The 17,026-nt window shown below is 41.4% G+C and overlaps 2 protein-coding genes across 4 annotated transcripts in view; one reads left to right on the top strand and one right to left on the bottom strand.

The window, feature by feature from the left end:
• Nucleotides 1-7,861: 7,861 nt before the first annotated feature.
• The window catches only part of OLR1 (oxidized low density lipoprotein receptor 1), a 13,584-nt gene continuing 4,419 nt past the window's right edge, over nucleotides 7,862-17,026 (bottom strand). For 2 of the 3 annotated variants that reach the window (XM_040488944.1, XM_040488943.1), the window contains 5 exons: nucleotides 16,387-16,488; nucleotides 14,458-14,703; nucleotides 10,776-10,915; nucleotides 10,362-10,477; nucleotides 7,862-9,841 (listed from right to left, as the gene is read on the bottom strand). In XM_040488944.1, coding sequence (XP_040344878.1) covers nucleotides 9,697-9,841; nucleotides 10,362-10,477; nucleotides 10,776-10,915; nucleotides 14,458-14,703; nucleotides 16,387-16,488 — 749 coding nt within the window. In that variant the 3' untranslated portion in view covers nucleotides 7,862-9,696. The remainder of the gene's footprint in view (nucleotides 9,842-10,361; nucleotides 10,478-10,775; nucleotides 10,916-14,457; nucleotides 14,704-16,386; nucleotides 16,489-17,026) is intronic. The other variant, XM_040488945.1, reaches the window with a different exon arrangement.
• The window catches only part of TMEM52B (transmembrane protein 52B), a 22,358-nt gene continuing 19,789 nt past the window's right edge, over nucleotides 14,458-17,026 (top strand). The window contains exon 1 of the mRNA XM_040488950.1: nucleotides 14,458-14,552. The gene's annotated coding sequence lies outside the window, so the exon portion shown is untranslated. The remainder of the gene's footprint in view (nucleotides 14,553-17,026) is intronic.

The raw sequence follows: 17,026 nt of genomic DNA, 5'->3' as shown, positions 1-17,026 counted from the left end.
AGGGAAATCCTGAGTTGGTTATTAACCTCTCTGTGGGGAGGAGTGGCCCACGTGTTAGATGCTTGTGGACCACCGCATGACTCCAGGGACACCCCCAAAACACAGGTTGCTATAATGCACTTGGTGAAGCCACACAGGGCACACTGTGAGGGAGGAGGGAAGCACATCGTTGCCGCGGTGGGCTGGCCTCTACTGTGGGCAACTCACTGGCCCCCAGGCCCAACCAGAGGCCGAAGCTCGGCCTAGAAGGTGAGAAGAGCTGAGGTTAGAGAGGGATGTGGGGGTGTCCACCAGTCTGCTAGTTTCAAGGCTGGCAGACAGGGCGGGAGAGCAGGGTAGTCCGTTGGAGACCCTAGGGTGCTGGGTGCAAAGCTAGGAGGGTGCAAGCTGCCACTGATGAAGATCCGGGCATTTGTGGCAATGCCTGATTAAGAGGTGGAATCCCTGGAGGGCACCTTGGTGGCTCAGTCCTTTAAGCCTCTGACTCTTGATTTCGGCTCCGTTCATGATCTTATGGTCCTGAGATGGAGCCCCTCATGGGGGTCAGGCCCATGCAGCCTGCTTGGGATTCTCTCTCTCCCTCTCTCTCTCTCTCTGCCCCTCCCCGACTTGCACACGCTCTCTCTGTCTCTGTCTCTCTCAAAATAAATAAATAAATAAATAAATAAATAAATAATACACAATGGGGCGCCTGAGTGGCTCAGTCGGTTAAGCGTCTATCCTCGGCTCAGGTCATGATCTCAGTCTGTGAATTCAAGCCCAGCCGTTGGATTCTGACCTGACGGCTCAGAGCCTGAAGCCTGCTTCTGATTCTGCGTCTCTCTCTCTCTGTGCCCGTCCCCTGCTCGCACCTTGTCTCTCTCTCAAAAAAGAAATAAACATTAAATAAATTAATAAATTAAGTAATTAATTTAAAAAATTAAAAAAATTAGAAAATAATAACACCGTGCTGTAGACATGACCTTGCCCCAAATCTAGTCTACGGTCTCCAAAAGATCCCAAGTATCAGTGAAAACTTTAGCCATGGCAGTGGGTACCCGATTCACGGCTGGAGTTTTGGAATGAAACCTGAATGGATATAGAAAGTTCCAAAGGTTTGTGGAAGAGGAATGTTGAGAAAAGAATTTTCCTTACAGTCAAGCTAAGATTGGAAAGGATTTATATGAGGGTTTTTTTTTTTTTTACAGGAGAGTTTTGATATCAAAAGTACACTGTAATAAAATGAAAATTTAGTTTTCTCTCCATTATGAGGACAAAGTTTCCTTAGATTATTAGCTTGATCTTAATAATAAATTGCAAACAAAGGTTTTCCTTTATGTTTATTGGAATTTGCCTAGAAAATAAAGATTCTGTGTTTTGTCTTTACTAGGTTTTTTATTACTTAAGAAACTGAGTCTTCTCTATTAAAAGAGACAAGGTTTTTTTTGTTTGTTTGTTTGTTTTTTACAACTATATGACTTTTTGTCTATGTTAAATTTCATGAGAAACACTGTCAAATAAGAAGTGATGCTAAACTTTCTTTAGGATATGTCTACATAACATTCCTAATATCTGATAATGTCCGGGCATAATGTTACCAATCACAATTGTAAAATGTATGTCATAGAAATAACCAAATTGCCTTGTCAATTTCACTATGCTATACTCCCATCAAATCTTGAGCCACGGCCATTTTTAAGTCTTTTGTCATTCTCAGGTAGTTATTAGGTATTGCTTATTGTTTTACTCTGATGCTTTGGCCAAAAAAAAAAAAAAAAAAAAAAAAAAAAATCCCTTAAAAGTGTTTTATCTTCAAGGAGATTTACGGAAAAGTCTCTGACGAGCACAGGTATCTGATAACTAAGGTAAATGTGCCTACGTGTAAGAGGGACAGTGATGACCCTTTCAAGTACTTCCCCAAGGTCACCGACATAGCCCCACCATATGTCATGGGATGGTAGCTGCGACCTGTCCCTGTTCTCCTTCCCCACATCAGTATTACGGGCCCATTACGTGGATGATGCAATGTTAACATGGGGAGACTTGTCTCTGCCCCAGGGCGCCCTGCTGGCTTTGCTGGAACATCTGTAATGGAGAAGAAGATGGGTAATGTATCTATAGAAAATCCAAGGCCTAGGCCCTACTGTAAGGTTTTGGGTGTTGCCTGGCTGGGTGAAACCCATGTTATCCCAAAAGCTGTGCTTTTTAGGGTACAAGCCTTTCTACGGATTATGGGATTCTGGGGGACTTTTGTTCTCCACCCAACACCGTGCCGCCATTCCTTATACTTCCTGGTACAGAAAGAGTGCGTATGGGACTGGGGATCAGAGCAGCATGAAAGGCAGAAGTTCTAGTTGAACAAACGAAAGCTTTGGGCAGCTCTCAAGCAGGGCTACCATCCGAGTTTCATGTGTGCATGACTCCAGAAAGGACAGGTTGAGCACTGTGGAAGAGACACGACAGAAGGGAAGAGGCCCCTAGGATCTTGGTCCCAGCTCTGGAGCCTCTCACACAGCAGCCAGTATAGCAGCCAGTGGGCTAAGTTCAAAGCAGTCTGTCTTAGTGATCACTCATGAGTCCTGGGCATTAACCTTTTGCTCTGACAGTTGGGCTGTTCTAGAGGGATTAACCCCTATGGCTTGGACAACGGGAAGCCAAGGGGCGCTGGTCATAAATAAGCCCTTGCAAGGAGAGGATATGCAGATAGACATCTGGGTCCTTCTGCAAGAGCCTGAAGCAGTCCTCGCTGCCTTCTACACACTGTCTCCTAGGTTCCAGCTCATAATGCCTAACCCTCCCTGGCAGTCAGAAAGTGAAGCTCTAGCTTAGTTACAAGCCCTATCTACTGACCTTTCAATAGATGACAGCTGATTGGGTGCGTAGAAACAGGGACCACCATAGTGCCTGGGGGGATAGCATATCGCCAAGGACGCTGGACTGCCCTTGAAGTACAGTGACTTGGTTAAATGCTGTAATAGTATGTCCTGTGTGCTCTAAGCAATGCCCAAGACAACTGCCAAAAGAATCTGGGACCATCCACTGAAGTTCCCAGCCAGTAATGGGTTGGCAAATTGATTATATTGGCCCCTTTTCTCTGAGTGAGGGTTCTAAATATGCCATGGTTTGTGTGGACCCTGCGTCTGACCTAACCCAAACTTTCCCGTGTCACTGTGCAAACCAGGCTGCCACCATTAAGGTTTGAGAGAAGCTGAGTACCATAGACAGTGGTGAGGGGTCACAAGTCAAAGGTCATGATGTATAAGACTGGGCAAAAGAACTGACATTGGGTGTCCCATCGCCTCTATAAATGGATAAGCAGCAAATTAAATTATTAAGAGGTAAAACCATCTTGACTGGATCGACTAAAGTACTATCCCAGGCTTTGATACATTTGAATGATCAACCTCAAGGGCCCGTTGCTCACATGCCAGACTGAGGACCCCTGATGAGGCACAAATCCTCCCTGCTGGAGGTCTTGGGAAGCAGCCGAGACCTGACTCTCACTGAGGATCAATGTTCCATGCTGTTGAGAGCACAAAGCTCCTGATCGTTACTGGGGAAAAAAAAAAATGATCTACTGGAATTTGCAATGGGACATTCCCCCAAGATGGGTGGGTTAGTTTGCACCATCTGGGTGAGGGGAAACTATTCAATCTCCACTGAAATTCTGTTGTCTTGCTGCAAGATGGACCTGTTGAAATGCACTATACACGGAATGGAATGTGCACCATCGGAAGAGAGAAGATATGGGTCCTGTCCCCAGTCCTTCTCCTCAGGTCTGACAGCACTGCCTTCCCCAGTGAACATACATGATATGTACAACCAGGTCAAGTTCCTAAAACCGCCAACCTCCCTGTCCTCAAGGCCAGGTGGGCACATTCTGTTTTCCATTGGTTCAACGTTTGGCTGCTGTCTTTGTTCCCGCATTGTTTTAGAGGATGTTATAACACATATAGAAGCCCTTGCTAAACTCACCCAACAAGACTCTAATGAGAAGAGCTATCTTCCAAAATAGAATGGCCTTAGACATTATTACTGCCTCTCACTGAGGCACCTACGCCATTATCCAAACAGAATGCTATGTGTCCATACCTAATAAATCTGCTAATGTATCATCTTTATTAAGTCACAAAACAACACAAGTAAATAACCTGAGTGATCTCTCCCCCCAGCTCAGGGGACTTAATAAATCAATGGTTTGGATCATGAGTCTCTTGGTAGAAAAATGTGTCACTGATTTTTGAAAGCATTGTTTTGTTTTTAAGATTTTTTAAATGTTTTTATTTATTTTGAGATAGGGAGTGAGCGCGAGTAGGGCAGGGGAAGAGAGAGAAAGAGAGAATCCCAAGCAGGCTCCACACTGTCGATGCAGACCCTGAAGAGGGGCTCGATCTCACAAACCATGGGATCATGACCTGAGCTGAAATCAAGAATCAGGTGCCTAACCGACTGAGCCACCCAGGCACCCTGGAATCATTGTCTTAATCTATGTTTTCTCTTACGTGTGCCTGGATTATTGCTATAGCATCTGCCTCCAATGCAGCCAGCTGGCCACCAAAGGAGCTGCCTCCATACTGGTGAAACTCTTTGTTGGCTGCTCAGGGCACATTGTGGAAGAGGGGGGCACATGAGATTGTAAGAGCCAGTCATGAAGGGTGGAGTTTTGGGGAAGGTCATCAAAAAGACATGACCTCCAATTGGCCCTGTGAGTTGGATTGGCAATTAGAGTTTCCTCATTCCTTCCCCAGTCCTTCAAATGTGGGCTCTGCTTGGCTTTCCTGCTTCCAAGAGCTGCTCCAAGGACATAGCCTTGAGATAGTGATGTGGTGATGAAAACACCTAAACTACGTACATGGTTGAGCCTAGTTAAGTCCCCTGCATAAATGTTTAACATTGGGAGGGTGGGTGGGAAATTAACCAGTCTTGCTGCCACCTGAGACAAGGGTTGTATGTAAGTTTCCTTTGCTTATCGAACCTGCCACCTATTGACCTAGAATGGCCTGCCTCTTTCTTTGGTCTCCCCTTGCCCTCTGACGGGTGTGGGGGCAACTTCAGATTTCATCCAGGAGGCTCCCAAGAAGGGTACCAGACAACAGAAATTAAAGGGAAATTAGGAAGCAATTTCCTTTTGAACTGAGAGAATGGGGGGGAGATCAGAATTTGTTGCATACCAATAGAGCAGTGCTTAAGGGGAAATGCGTAGCACGACACGCCTATATTTAAAAAGAAAAAAAGATCCGAAATCCATGAAGTGAGATTTCATCTTCAACTAGAAAAAGAAGGACAAATTGAAAATGTAATTAAGCACAAGAAAGGAAAAAAAATCAGTTGAAGTAGAAGTTAATAAAATATAAAACAAAAAAGTAATAGACTTTAAAAAAAACAACCAAATTCAATGAAAAAAAACCATATTTTCAGGGAGAAGAAAAATGAACTTTTTCTTCTAAACCAAACTTATTCTAAAAAATGGACAAAAAATTAAGAATTTCAGGAATGAGATTGCATTAATATACATTCTAGAGATATTAAAAAAGGATAGCGTGGGTGGCTCAGTTGGTTAAGCATCCGATTCTTGACTCTTTATTTCGGCTCAGGTCATGACCTCACAGTTTGTGAGATCAAGCCCCTATCGGACTCGTGCTGACAGCACAAAGCCTGCTTGAGAGTCTCTCTTTCCCCCCTCTCTTTCTGCCCCTTCCCACTTGGGCACACATGTGCGCGGGCTCTCTCCCTCTCTCAAAGTAAATAAACATTAAAAAATAAAATAAAATGATAAGAAGAAAATATAAAGAAAAATGTTAGACCAAAAAATTAAACATTTAGATACAATGGACAAATTCCTTGAAAGACACTAACCAGCAAACCACCTTCAAGAAAGAATCATTTGGATGGCATTACATCCATTAAAGAAACTGAATCTGGGGCGCCTGGGTGGCTCTGTCGGTTAAGCGGCCGACTTCGGCTCAGGTCATGATCTTGCGGTCTGTGAGTTCGAGCCCCGCATCGGGCTCTGTGCTGACAGCTCAGAGCCTCGAGCCTGTTTCGGATTCTGTGTCTCCCTCCCTCTGACCCTCCCCTGCTCATGCTCTGTCTCTCTCTGTCTCAAAAATAAATAAACGTTAAAAAAATTAAAAAAAAAAAAAAGAAACTGAATCTATAGTTAAAAAACTATAAAAAAAAAAAAGAAAGAAAACCCATGCCCAGATGACCTCAGTGATGATAAACTGTACCAAACACATAATGAACAAATAGTAACAATTCCACACAAAACCTTCCAGAAAATTAACACAGGGGAGGAATTCTCCGAAACTAAACCAGACAAAGCCTTTACACAAAAAGCAAATTACATAACAATATCTTTCATACACGTAGTTGCAAAATTCCTAAGCCAAATTTTAGCAGAATTAATCTGCCACGTATTAAAATGATAATAAATCCCAACAAACCAAGGTTGGTTTAACCTTTTATACCTATTCAATGTAAGTCATCATATTAAAAAACTAAAAAGAAAAAAAAATTGAAATATATGATCATCTTTATAGATGTAGGTGAATCAATACCCATTCCTGATAAAATCTCTCAGCATTCTACAAATAAATGAAACCAGTTCGAGCCCCGCGTCAGGCTCTGTGCTGACCTCTCGGAGCCTGGAGTCTGCTTCGGATGCTGCGTCTCCTTCTCTCTCTGCCCCTCCCCCACTTGTGCTCTGTCTCCCTCTATCAAAAATAAAGGTAAAATAAATAAATAAATAAATAAAAGGGAACGTGTTCAAACGAATAAAGAACATCTGTGCAAAATATACAGTTAACACCATATGTAATGGTACTAACACTGTATGATTTCTTCCAAATCAGGAACAAAATAAGGATGCTCATTCTCACCACTTTCATTCAGTGCTGTACTAGAGGTCTAGTCTACGAAATCTAGCAAGGGAAAGAAATAAAAACCATCTAGAAAGGTAGAAATAAAAGTGTTTTCATTTGCAGACGACATGATTATCTATGTAAAACTCCGATGGAATCCACAAACAAAACTACTAGAAAAAATAAATGTTTCAGGTCAGGATATAAGGTTAATATAAAAAAGTTTATTATAATTCTATATACTAGCAAAAGACATTTGGAAATTAAAATTACAAATGACACCAATACCATTTCTAGTAGCATCAAAAATATGAAATATATGATGACAGTCTAAGAAAATATGTGGGACATCTATACAGAGGAAGTTACAAAACATTGCTTAGAGAAATTAAGGAACACATAAAGAAATGGAGAGATATACCTTGTTTATGATTCAAACACATAAGTATTTTTAAAATTTCAATTGCCCCTAAATGTAGCTAATAGATTCAATGCAATCACATTCAAAATTTCAATAGGGTTTGCTTGGTTTTTTAGAAATTGACAAGCCGATTCAAAAGTTAACATGAAAATACAAAGACATAGATTAGCCAAAACAACGTTGGAAAAGAACGACATTGAACAACCACTACAAGATTTCAAGAAACTGCAATATTCATGGTGGTGTTGTAAAAATATATAAGCAGACCAAGGGAACATAACAGAGAGCCAGAAATAGACCCATGCACATATGGGTAACTGTGGACAAAAGTGCAAAGGCAATGTAGTGAAAAAAGAACAGTCTTTTCAACGAATGTTGCTAAGACAAGCGAACATCCCTATGAAAAAAGAAAAATAAGACAGAAAGACAAAGTGCTTTAGTACCTGGTTCACAAAGTAACTCAAAATAAATTACAGGTTTCTGTGTAAAGCCTGAAACTATAAAATGTCTAGAAGAAAACAACAGAAAGTTTTGTGACCTTGAGTTTGGCAACAAGTTCTTAGAGACAGCAGTAGAAACGTGAAAATGGACTTCATCCAAAATTAAAATTTTCTGCTTTTCCAGAGACTGAGAAGTCATAAACTGAAAAAAAAAAAAATCACCAAAACGACATCTGATAAAGGACTTTTACCCAGCATGTACAAAGGGCTCTCGAAATGTGACAGTATAAAAACAAAGAACTCAAAACTTCTCAGAAGATCGGTACAGCGCTTTATCAAAGAAAATATGTAGAGAGTAAATAAGCGCAATAAGTAAATAAAAAGATCTCAAGATTATTTTTCATTTAGGAAATGCAAATTAAACCAGAGTAATATACCACCATGCGCCTATCAGAATGGGTAAAGTGACAAGACTGACCATGCCAAGCGTCAGCAAGGATGAGGTGGAATTGGAACATTCATACACTGCTGGTGGGAATACCAAATGGTACAAGTTTGGGGCGAAACGTTTGGCAATTTCTCAGCTAGCTGAACATACACTACTGAATGGTTCTGACATTAAACTCCTACGCACTTACTCAAGAGAAGAGAAATGCTATGTGCATACCAAGGCTGGTACACAAATGTTTATAGCACCTTATTTTGTGATAGACAAATACCGAAAACAACTCAAAAGGTCATCAACAGGTAATTTATCCACAAATTGGGGTATACTCATACAAGGGAATCACACTGAATATTTTAAAAGGGGGAAAAAGTGATGCAAACAACAAGGCAGATGAATATCTGTCTTCCTAGGAATGGTCCAGCTTTTCTTTTTTGGATACAGTTGGTGCTACATTGTGTGCAACGAAATGGAAAGGCTTCCTTTAAAGTAGGAAAACCTGGGAGGGGAAATAGCCGGGGACTAGAAACACTGAAAATAGAAGGAATACTTCAAATTCCGTCTGTTTCTGTTCAGCAATGTTTCCGCGGCTGGCTCAGTTTGCTCCTTAACGGAGTGTCTTCACTGGTTGGCCCGGTATGTTTCCACATTAGCACAGCATAACAGAGTTAAGAAGAGGTCATCTATAAATGGTGTGTACTTTAGGGAGAAAAAAAAAAAAAACAGCACAAAAACTATTTTTGCCCCCGGCACCATGATTCTAACATATACTCTCCTGAAGGAGTAAAGCTATATTGAGCTGTCCTTTGATAGAGAAAGGATGAAGAAGTCAGAACAGATTCAGAGACCAATAAGGAATTGTATTTGGGTCACTGAAAAGATGATTCTATTTATAATTACCTCCCGGAACATCCCAATCACATCAAAATGTGATGTTCTGGGTGTGTGTGTGTGTGTGTGTGTGTTGGGTGTGTGTGTGTGTGTTTTGGGTGTGCACGTGTGTAAGTGGTGGAGTGTGGAGACAGATCGCAACTTAAAAGACGAACAAGTGGCAGCTTTTAAGGTTGAGAACTCAAGTTCCTTGATTCCATTATGGGCTTTTCCTCTTTTCTGTTTCTTCACCAGCTCTGTTCCCATGCAGATTTCCTCTTTTTCGCCTTCTGCTTGCAGGGGGGTCAAGTTCTCCATTTTCCATTTTCTATGCGGTTTAGGAGGGTGAGGGGGCAGATGGCACTGAGGTAGAGGACTGAGTACAGAGGGCGGCCAAGACTTGAAGAGGAGTAAAACTTTAAAACATAAAAAGGGGAGAAGGTTTGAAGGCTGGCAGGGGGATTGGGGAAACCAGGCGAAAAACGAGAGAAAGAGACATAGAATCAATATTTTGGATATCTCCAGCCAGGCATCTGCAGACCTAGTCTCTGCTAACGAATTCTGCAGTCAGCTAATAACAGGCAGTTCGCAGGGCTCTCTCGTTTTGCACCTAAATGATAAAGTACAGCTTCAATTCCAGAAGAAAAGTCTTTTCCTTTGCTTCCAGAGCCTTCAAATTCACCGTGCTCTCACTAGATTCGCCTTCTTCTGACATATAGTAAATGCAGTTAAAATGCAGTTGTCAGCAAAAACAGCTCCCCTTTGTATATAGGCACAAGTGCCTGAAGGATACCTCTGGGAAAGAGATCCCTGGAATCGAAACCTGCAGATGGGGAAGAAAGAACAAAAAAAGTAGATTTACTGCCACCTTGTGGTCAGAAATTTAACCTTGTTTTTTGTTTTTTGTTTTAATTTATTTTGAAAGAGAGTGAGAGCGAGCATGAGCGGGGAATGGGGAGAGAGAGAGAGAGACAGAGAGACAGAGAGAGAGAGACAGAGAGAGAGAGAGAGAGAGAGAACGCCAAACAGGCTTTACACTATCAGCACAGAACCCAATGCGGGGCTTGAACTCACCACCTGAACTGAGATCAAGAGTCGGATGCGTAACCAGCTCAGCCACCCAGGTGCCCCTAACCTTGCCTTAAAGCTTCCAATCAGTAGTAAATGCGGGAAGGAAAACTCAAGAGAAGGTCGGAATGATTAAATGGGCAAGTCTCTGTCTGACAGAGGTGGGGAAGGAGGGGTTCAGAAATTCCCCCAGCTTCTCCCTGGCAAGAAGAAGACAGTGTATGGAATGTGGAAGCCGCTTCACTCGCAGGGTCAGCAAAGAACAGGAAACTTACAAGTGGGGCATCAAAGGAGAGCCATCCTCCCAGAGCCATGAGCTGCTCGGCTTCCTCAGAGACAACCCTATCCAGAACGGGAAACTGGAATGGGCGCTTGCTCGCTGGATGAATTCCTGTGGGGAGTGATAGTGATCGAAATTGATGATAAAGTCAGTGTGGTCGTTTTAGATTAGAGTCACAAAACTGCAGAACCAAAAGAGATCTTTGACATCCTTTCTGTAAGGAATGTTTAGGAAGCTGAAGATACTATGTAACCTCTCTATCCCGGGTCATGTGTGTACTTAGTGGCCAGATGAGGCCAGAAAATAAGTATTCTGATACTCAAACAAGTGCTCTTCCCCCAAGGGTGTAAACCAGGTTTGTTTCCCGTAAGGCAATACTCCAGCCCAACATACAACCATAAAAACTCACCAGATCATCTGTGCTGTTAATTTTCAGCATGTGGGCATCCAAAGACAAGCAATGGTTCTGGCTTTTTTCCCAATTAAATGGGCCAGAGGAGTATAGGTAACAGTTTGCTTCATGCCAGAGCCAGTCTTGGGGACAAGGAGCTAGGAAGATAGCATATCTAATCAGTGAGTGATGCCTGAGTAAAAATATGTCTACAATTCTTAAGTCTTCCCTCAGGACAGTCACATGTATATCATTTCCTCCTCCTCTTCTTCTTCTTCTCTTAAGTTTTACTTATTTCTTTTGAGAGAGGGGGGGAGGGGAGGCAGAGAGAGACAGAGAGAGAGAATCTCACGCAGGTTTCGCACTGTCAGCACAGAGCCTGACACAGGGCTCAAACTCACAAACCACGAGATCATGATCTGAGCCGAAATCAAGAGTCCGATTCTTAACCAACTGAGCCATCCAGGCACACCACCTATCATCCCTTCTTAATTAGAATTATACCCAGACTCTGCAAATCCCTCAAGAGACTCAGAGTCTTTATTTCTCTTAAAGTATTCTGATTTTAGTACACTAAATTAAAAGCAAGGCTGTCGAAAAGAAAAATTGAGCTGACATGTAACTTGAGAATCTGATCTATTTAAAAAAAAAATTTTTTTTTACATTTATTTATTTCTGAGACAGAGAGAGACAGAGCATGAACAAGGGAGGGGCAGAGAGAGAGGGAGACACAGAATCTGAAACAGGCTCCAGGCTCTGAGCTGTCAGCACAGAGCCGGACGCGGGGCTCGAACCCACGGACCGCGAGATCATGACCTGAGCCGAAGTCGGTCTCCCAACCGACTGAGCCACACAGGTGCCCCTCTGATCTATTTTTTAAAGTTCTGTTTGGAGTAATGGAAGTAAAAGTTTGGGGAATGGATACATAATAGCAATTCTGCTATTAAAAACATACACCGGGGGCACCTCGCTGGCTCAGTCGGTGGAAGGCGTAACTCCTGATCTCAGGGTTGTGAGTTTGAACCCCACGCTGATCGTAGAGATAATTTAGAAATAAAATCTTTATAAAAAAAAGTATTCTTATGTATTTAAAAACTTCGGTTTTTCCAATAATGAATTTAGGCTTCAATACTGTGCTTACTGGGGGCATCTGGGTGGCATCAGTCAGTTAAGCGTCCGACTGATTTCGGCTTAGGTCATGATCTCACAGTCATGATCTCACCTTTGTGCGATTGAGCCCCTCCATGTTCAGCATGGAGCCTGCTCGGGATTCTTTCTTGCCCTCTCTCTCTTCCCCTGCCCCAACTCTTGGCACACGGCGTGCCTGCGTGTTCTCTCCCTCAAAATAAATAAACGTGAAAAAAATTACTGAGCTTCCTGTTTCTAGACATGTGCCGTTCAATACATAGCCATATGTGGCATTCGAACCACCTGTATTTCTTTTAATTTTTTTTAAAGTAAATCCTACCTCCAAGGTGGGACTTCAGCTCACAGCTCCAAGGTCAAGAGTCACACACTCCACCACCTGAGCCAGCCAAGCACCCCTCGTTTAATTAAAAAAAACTTTTTGTTTTATTTAACAAAGGCAACATCACTATGGGCCCCAAAATGTTGGCAGTTCTTTCCACATGTTAACTCGTTTCATCCTCATAACAACATGGCCAAATAGGTTTCATTCCTGTTCTTCGTTGGGCACACGGAGGAAATGGGAATGTATGGGAATGGGAACCTTGGCAGGTCCCTCGAGGAACCGCGTGTTGAATCGCTACATGGCACTACCTCTCAAACTCCTGAGTTTGAATCAATTGAAGAAATATTTCTTGGTGCCCTTCGAGACATTTTGGTACAGAATCTTGGGGTAAACGTGGACATGGCCATTTCTTAAGAGCTACCGGAGTGGCAATGTTGCACGCCGAAGGTTGACAGCCACCGCTAATTTCGTACTCAAAACTGGTCTCAAACTTGAGAAGCTGGTTAGTTGTTTGCATGTAGTATTTTACTATTAATGTTTTTGAGAATCTTCTGCTTGGTGAAAAGCGGTACTTTATCTGCCATCTCTACTAATTGGCCTTTATCTGACGCGGTCAAGGAATGGAATGTTTTACCTGGGCTATCTACCAGTGAAAAACACATTGTTTATTATTTTTGATTGGTTGTCCATGCCTGGAATCTCTGGGAGATGGTTCCGGATGGCCGTGATGTAGATTTAATCTCACACAACTGATTAAAAAAATGGTTTCACAGCCCCACCTGGGGAATAAATCATTTGGTTGGTATGTGGCTATGTCTGCTTATGTAAACATTCCTGTCCTTGATATATTAGTCTCCTTCCTTACACCTTTTTAGAGATGATGTAGTCTTTTCGTTTCCTCGATAGCTCCCTCTTCAATAAAGAGTTGAGGGGCGCCTGGGTGGCTCAGTTGGTTAAACGTCTGACTCGACTTCAGCTCAGGTCATGATCTCACGGTTCGTGGGTTCAAGCCCCGCATTGGGCTTGGGATTCTGTCTCCCTCTCTCTCTGTTCCTCCTCTGCTTGCTCTCTAGCTCTCTCTCAAATAAAAATAAACTTTAAAAAATTACTTAATAAAAAGATGAAATAACATGTTTGACACTTGCTAAAGATCAATTTATCTAAAAATCTCTCTTTTTTTTGGAAAGTTAAATAACCCTCTAAATATTGAAGGGCTTTATTAACTCCAAAACTTTATAAAAACTATGTATCCTTATTATTATCATTTAACTTATCTGGCTATCAATTTTTCTCATCCTTAAACCAAAGCGATCTGTGGGTATTTTCGAACTGTTATCACATAATCCTTTTTCAAATAAATTACATCGTTGAGATCCACTGACATGTACAAGCAAGAAACTGGAGAAATCTTTGTGTACTAGTGGTAGTTAGTTACTAATGCTGAGAATAGGGCACTCTTTCATACACCTTCAAGGAAGCAATGCATCTCTGAAAGGATCTCCGTCTCACATCCTTTAAATCTCCCTGTGATGAAAAGCATATGCCTGATTTAATTGCATGCTGTAGAAAGACTAAATGACACAGATAACTCTGTAATAACAGCAGAATTCACATCATCATCCCCTTCTTATAGATGCTGTTTCCACCTGCCTCCTAGATTCTGAGACTAAATCAATTCTTCTTAGATAAACTGAATTTCTGGGCCCTTCGTATTTTATTTCTTTTTTCTTATCTAAAGTACCTACCCAACACTTCAGGTCAGCCTGCCTCCGCTGATTTAACTTAAACAGATGTAGCGTATTTTAAGAAATAGTGTTATAGCATAAAGTTATTGTAGAGCTACCCAGGGACAAAGGAAACCCCGTAGGAAAAGAAATCAATGATTCAGATACATTAGAATGGAAAGAAGTAAGAATCTGTGGCAAAGGGTAGGGGTGGGAGCATTCTTCCAGAAAAGTCTCAAAACTAGAATCTTAAAAATTGAGAAGAGTTCGGGGCGCCTGGGTGGCTCAGTCGGTTGAGCACCTGACTTGGGCTCAGGTCATGATCTCCCGGGTTCCCAAGCGGGAGCCCCACAATGGGCTCACTGTTGCAGCCTGTCAGCACAGAGTCGGCTTCAGATCCTCTAACCCTCTCTCTGCCCCTCCCCTGCTTGCGCTTTCCCAAAAATAAACACTTAAAACAAATTTTGTTTTAAGTAAAGAAGAGCTCCCTCTCCACCCTCCATACCTGAAAAGTTTGCTGCTTTCCTCAGAGCTTCTTGGAGATTCAGGTTCTGGTGATGAAGTTCCATCTGTTTCTTCGATTTTTCATCCAGCTTCTGGGTAAGGTTTTTTATCATCTCCTTGAGTTCCTTTTCTGACTCCTGGGAAGCTTTTTGCGCCTGCTGCTGTGCTAAAATCTGTCCCTCCAGTATAATTTCCTGGTGGGTAAGGTTTGCTTGACGTTGCTTTAGGAGACCAGACACCTGTGATACTAAATCGGAGCTGAAATAAGAACTCCATTTACCAATCCCCAGTAAAAATCCCTCCACTGGATTTTGAGGAAACCAAAGAATCCGATCCAACAGTCTATTTTGACAGCAAAGAAACAGCTGGAAAATGACCCAGATTTACTCAGAAATTATGGATTAAAAAGCTATTGGGTATTTCTGCAGTATTTTGTCCAAATATCAGGAACTGTCACGAGCACTTTTGATCAAACAAAACGAAATAGGATTTTACTTATTATTGATGGTTGCAGACAAGTTTAAAAGCAATCATACGTGGTATATCAGTGACATAAATAAAATACAGACAGTCTGAAATAGATGCTAACCAGACTCATTATCAAGAGCAATTGTCATTAATGATCTACTGTTTGTTTCTTTATTCTTCTGCTAACTCACTACCCTCTTGAACTTCCTAATTTTATTTAAAAACTGTGACACCTTTTTATTGGAGACACAGATTTTAAGTTGCTATGTCAGAACAGTTTCAAACGTTTTTTGTTTCTTAGGATTTTTTTTTTTTTTTTTTTTTTTTTTTGCCTTTTCTTCAGCACATTTTAGGAAGGGTGAGGAGAGCATAAAGTTTGTGAAATCTAGCAGGCCAACTAATATTAAGGGTCAAATGTCTCAGTTCTGGAAGCTTGATGGTTCGGTACAAAACAGACCCCTTAGCTTGAAGACCAGATCTGACTCTGTTGTAAAGTGATTCTTCTCACAGGAGGACTCATCCAGTCACCACCACTGAGTCAAGGGCACTTCTTCTAGTCATTAGGGAAGGCCTTAAGTGTTAACAGATCAAAAAAATAGTTTGTGATCTTAACCAACAACTGAGAGACAAATAACACTTAAAGGCTGTAATGATCTAGATTCTAGATAGATGAAATAACCCAGATCCACAACTTAAATACACAGGCAGATGAGGCGGGTGATCTGTACCATTTTCATTCCTTCTTGGGCATTCTCATTCTTCTTATCACTTCTTTTCCTGTCAACATCCTCTTTTCTGAATGGCCATATTATAAATTTGAATTACATTTATTTTAAGTGTTTCATTTATTAAGAGGGTGTTTCTGATTCTTAAATTTATTTTTTTAACTTTATTTATTTATTTTTGAGAGAGAGAGAAAGAGAGAGAATGAATTCCAAGCAGCCTCCGTGCCATCCTCATGAAGCCTGACACAGAGTTCAAACTCACAAACCAATCATGAGATCGTGACCTGAGCCGAAATCAAGAGACAGATGTGTAACTGACTGAGCCACCCAGATGCCCCTCTGATTCTTAACTTTAAATCGGTATTTAATCACCTCTATTAAAACTCAGTGTGAACTGTATGACATTTCTTTTCCTTGTGGGTCTCTTAGGGGATCTCGTGGCTTAATTGCTTCCAATTATTTTCTTTCTCATCATTCCAGGATTTAAACAGACTTTACCCATGAAGTTATAAAAACAAAACAAAACAAAAACCCACCATTCATAATCTTCATTCCATGTCCCAGTCAACTTGAGGGATAAGCACAATACACTTACTCATCTTCCAGCTCATTCTAAAAACAGTTTGCCTAAAACGCATCCAAATCAAGGATGTTTGTAGTTGTTATGAAACCAATGAATTAACCACGTTTGCAAGTTCTCACTTTGTCCTCCATCATTTCCCTGTGCTAGTACTTACCTTGCATTATCAGCATGATAAGAGTCACCAGTAATCCCAAGCAAAGGACCCCTAGAAGCACAGCAGCAGGGCACCACCACCGAGAAGAAAGAAAATAAAGACCTAGAATGATAGAGGATTGAATCAGAAGGATATAAACGATGGACGCAAGACATCAAGCAATTCTTTGGAAACTGTACCTGGTACTTTGCACTCCTTACCTCTAGTCCTCCCAAGGGCTCTGCCAATAGTTCATTACCCATATTTATAGATGAAAAATACAGATAATATAAGTAATTTACCCATGGTCACACATTTGACGCTGTTTAAGAGCCAGGATTCAATACCAGGTATGTGATGTTAGGTATCCGATTCTAAAGCTTATACTCATCTATTCTCCCTACAATGACTTTCCAAGAAACCCTCAGTCCAACTTTGTTCGATCAACTTTATATTTTTAGTATAGATTGTGTGTGCGCATGTACACGCACACATACACACACACACTTCACATACAGTGTGTTTTATAAGTAGCATACCATAAAAGAAGGTCAGATACCAAGCAAATAAGCTTTAGTCAGTTAATCAACAAATTGCCTCAAAGAATTGTTTTTATGCTTTCAAGTTTTATTCTACTGAAATTACATCTTGGAACTGAGGT

Source organism: Herpailurus yagouaroundi, unplaced genomic scaffold (genome assembly GCF_014898765.1).
Source record: "Herpailurus yagouaroundi ecotype Mexico unplaced genomic scaffold, PumYag 166, whole genome shotgun sequence".
NCBI lineage: Eukaryota > Metazoa > Chordata > Mammalia > Carnivora > Felidae > Herpailurus > Herpailurus yagouaroundi.
The sequence above is the reverse complement of the archived record's forward strand: the minus strand, read 5'-3'. Positions and strand labels throughout refer to the sequence as shown.